Genomic DNA, 3,654 nt, shown 5'->3' on the forward strand with positions numbered 1-3,654 from the left:
AACCTAAAAGTATTTCGAAACTGTTGAGGTCTGTAGTGCCAAATGTGTCCTGAGCACACACTTAGAATGCTACGTATAATCTGAATTAAAGTAAAAAAAAAATACCAGAAACCTTAGTCCAGGGATCTCTATCTAAATGCTACTCAAAACCCGCTTTACCCCAGGAAACGGACCGTGCCCGCCCTCTGCATCAGCAAATTCGTGTCCTTGCCCTGTCCCTCCACCGGCTTGTCACTCATCTTCATGTCACCTAATGTAGGACGTTTCCACTTGTCCACTTTCACCTCGAACCGCAGTGGGAACTCCTCTCCGAGGTCCTGGACTCTCCCAACTGCAATGCACGGGGAGGGGATCGCGGTCATAGGCGTCGGGCTCTGGGACGCCAGAAGCCCAGCTTCTGAAAGAGGGACCCGAGTTCAGGGAGGAGGGGCGTCCAGGGCACGCCTGAGGGTCACCCGGAGCCGAGGGAGTCACGATGCCGGCTGGACGAGGGACTTCCACGACCCTGGACAGAGGTTGGATATGCCTCCTGTCCTCCGACGCTTCTTAATTTGTGAAAGAAACACACATTATATTCTATGTATTAATTTTATTTTTAAACAATTTTATTTTTAAACGATTTTACATGAAAATTGGACAGAAAAGGCAGGGGCTTCTGGGTCACTGTGGCGATGTGTTCCAAAACGGGCGTCAGACAAACACACCCCTGCGTCCCTGTTTCAGACCTTAGGGAAACCTTGGTGTCGCGGGGTGTGGCCCATGCTGGGGGGCGGGGCCTGAGCTGAAATGGCCTTTGGCAGAAGGTTCGACCATCACCGTGTCGTCAGCGTCCCCCATCCGTCATCGCTGAGTGACCGAGGGGAGGAGGGTTAGAGTCTTACAGATGTGTCCACTCTGACCTTTTTCTCTACTTTGGGTCACTAAATCTAGACCCGTCGCTTTCCAGAATCTTATCATGCTGTCATCTTTTTTGAATTATTCAGAGGAAATGTTTTCCGAGGTGAGTCAAGTCTTCCTGTGTGAGAGTCCCAACCTCCCTCACTGCAACTTACCGGCTGGTGGGGTCAAGTGGAAAACCCAGGCCCGGGGTTGCGACGCAGGAGAGGCAACTTGTCTGTCACTAGCTCCCAACCCGTCGCTGGTCTGCACTCAGGGCAGCCCCGCCACGCCCTGTCACCGTCGACCACCAGAGCGCACAGGTGGGGACTCAGGTCCAACGCGCAAACCCCATCTTTCCCAGCGGGCTGCACCCACCTCCTGGTCCCACACCCTGGTGAGGTCGAAGCAAGAACTGGAGCCCTGTGTCTGAGATGAAATTTTTATTCAACGAAACCAGGAGATCATGGTGGACATCTTAAAATGGTTCACAAGTGGGAAAAGCGGACACACCTATCGAGAAAGAACCCCCTGTCCACCCTTCATGACCCTTCCCAACCCTTCAGACGACCACTACAACAGTAGATATAAAATTGCCAGATTTATTAAGTGCCTGGTGTTTGGCACCTGGTGAGGAAAAGGGCCTAAAGTAAGGAATTATCTCAGAGAAGGGTCCCCAATGCCAGCCCGAGGATTCTGCTTCGCGATATTGGATACGGGGGTAACTGTGAGAGGCCGGGGTCCTCGGGCCCTCCAGCAACAAAATAATCTGTCCAGAATTATAGAAAGAGGACCGGTCTCCCTACCAAGAGCAGATTCAGAGTTAAAGGAGAAAGAATGAGAAGGGGGGATCGAGTCTGAATGTCTCCTGTCCCCAAACATCCACCCCACATCCCTGATCTAAACCGACGCCAGGGCCCTCTCTCCAGACTCATTCAGGAAGCAGAATCCAGGATCCATCGGGTCATCTGGTCCTCTGCCAGCTGACACTGAGGAGAGAGAGGGCCAGAAATGGAGGGACAGACAGAACACGGGCAGAGGAAGAGCAAAGAGAGACACAGAAGGGACAGCGAAGAGGTCGAGAGAGACGTAAAAACAGAAAGAGAACAAACCAGGAGAGAGAGAAAGGGGTAGATTGGATAGACAAGGGCAGAGGGACACCAAGAGCAGGGTATGAGTTTGCATCCTAGACAGTGCCGGCGTGCAGACCCTCCCCGCTCCCCTGCACCCCCTAAGTCCATGGCAGGGATGGGACCTCACCTGCTACACACCCTGTCGTCCAAGGACGGAGCCAGGGCGCATTTCTGGCCTTTCACCTTCACCACGAAGGCCTCCTGGGGCCGGAGGGACCAGGGGCAGCACTGCTCGAAGCAGACCCTGAAGGTGCAGTTCCCACACTTCCGGGTCCTGCCCAAGGGTACCACAGCGTCGTCATAGCAACAGTGCTGCTGGGGGTCGTAGAACTTGTCCCCGCATCTTGTGTGGGACTGGCACAGCATCAGGTGGGAGCCCGTGGGGGAAACTGGTGGACAAAGACAGCAGGGCGGGTGGGTCCCGGCCTCAGGCCGTCTGGAAGCTGCACCCCGCCCCACCCCGAATGTCCCTGTCCCTCCTGGGCTCACCTGGGGCTCCGTGGGAGCAGAGGAGGGTGAGGAGGCAGAGAGTGGCTGAGACAGCTGTGGGAGAGGGCAGGGGTGAGGTGCGGCTGACGGGGCCACCTTGGGGAGGGGGCCCAGCCTGGGCCAGGGGAACGTCTCAGGGGGTCTCTGTCCTGACTAAGTTTCCAGGGAAGGCTAGGAGCAGTCCAGGCTGGGATCTGGCCACCTGCGTTCAGGTGTCTTGGGATTACAGGCCCATGGAAGGTGAGGGAATGCAGGCGGGACTCTTGGAAGAAACGGGTTTGGATTCTGGGGAATACGGGGTTTCCTGGAAGTAGGAACTTGGAGCAGGCGGTTCAGATGGGACCCGACGGTGAAGGGGACCGAGCCGGGACTAGTGGCCTGTTGTGGGTTTAACTGACATTAAAGTTTAGCAGACTGGGGTTTGGAGTGGGAACCCGGGGTACGTGTGGCACCGGGCAGGAGTTTGGGAACCGAATCGGGGATGTGGATGGAGCCATCATCGGGATGTGGGTCGGCTCTCTCGGCGATGAGGTACCGTGTGAGTCCCGGGTGGTAGTGGCTGAGATTGGGGATGGATTCCGAGGGAATTAGGGTTGGGGCCTCCTTACCCAGGACGTCGCACTGGGGAGTCATGCCTCTGGGTTGGCTGCAGCGGAGTCAGAGGAAGGTCTCTGGTTCTCAGCAGGTGCTTTTATCCTGTCTCTCGCACAGGTGATCTCATCTGATCTCCTATCTTGGGCCCAGCCTGCACAGACACGCCGGGCTCTCAAAGGATTTCGTGGTGCCAGACACGAAATTTCATCATGTCTGGCACCACGAAATCCTTTCAGAGCCAGGAGCATACAGATGCCCCCTCCTCCACCGCCATGATACTCTCCCCAAATGCCTCCCTCTCATGCCCGGTGCCGTGGCCTCTTCATCCAGCAGGATGGCGTGATGATGCTCTCTCCCACCACGGACCCACCGAGCAGCTTTTCCATCGGGCCACATGAGTCTTCTGCTTTCCTCGCGTTCCTCTGCACATTGTTAACCTCTTACATCCTCACGGGGGCGCCCGTCGGCCCCCTGACCTCACAGCCCCAGACCAGGACCTGCTCGCTCAACTACAGCTCAGGGGGATTCGGGGTCAAAGAGGCTGGCTTTTTACACGTTTGGA

The 3,654-nt window shown here is 56.1% G+C and overlaps 1 protein-coding gene across 2 annotated transcripts; it reads right to left on the bottom strand.

Annotated features, from left to right (window-relative positions):
* Positions 1-1,197: 1,197 nt before the first annotated feature.
* On the bottom strand, positions 1,198-3,193 carry LOC105297399 (insulin growth factor-like family member 1). 2 transcript variants are annotated; one of them, XM_023535342.1, is made up of 4 exons: positions 3,107-3,193; positions 2,499-2,552; positions 2,137-2,398; positions 1,198-1,865 (listed from the first exon to the last, which is right to left on the bottom strand). In XM_023535342.1, the coding sequence occupies exons 1-4, from the start codon at positions 3,129-3,131 to the stop codon at positions 1,841-1,843; spliced, it is 366 nt and encodes a 121-aa protein (XP_023391110.1). In that variant the 5' UTR covers positions 3,132-3,193; the 3' UTR covers positions 1,198-1,840. The 2 variants fall into 2 exon arrangements, with proteins under 2 accessions (XP_023391110.1, XP_023391111.1); XM_023535343.1 differs by lacking the exon at positions 2,499-2,552 and having other exon boundaries at positions 3,107-3,174.
* Between the last annotated feature and the right edge of the window lie 461 nt (positions 3,194-3,654).

This window comes from Pteropus vampyrus, unplaced genomic scaffold (genome assembly GCF_000151845.1).
Source record: "Pteropus vampyrus isolate Shadow unplaced genomic scaffold, Pvam_2.0 Scaffold138, whole genome shotgun sequence".
In the NCBI taxonomy this organism is placed as follows: Eukaryota; Metazoa; Chordata; class Mammalia; order Chiroptera; family Pteropodidae; genus Pteropus; species Pteropus vampyrus.

Bases quoted from the DNA above. Each gene is read 5' to 3' on its own strand.
- LOC105297399 (XM_023535342.1), bottom strand. From the start codon at position 3,131: ATGACTCCCCAGTGCGACGTCCTGG. The intron at 2,553-3,106 runs GTAAGGAGGCCC...CCTCTCCCACAG, and splicing joins TCCCCAGTGCGACGTCCTGG to CTGTCTCAGCCACTCTCTGC. The intron at 1,866-2,136 runs GTGAGGTCCCAT...CTCTCTCCTCAG, and splicing joins GACGACAGGGTGTGTAGCAG to TGTCAGCTGGCAGAGGACCA.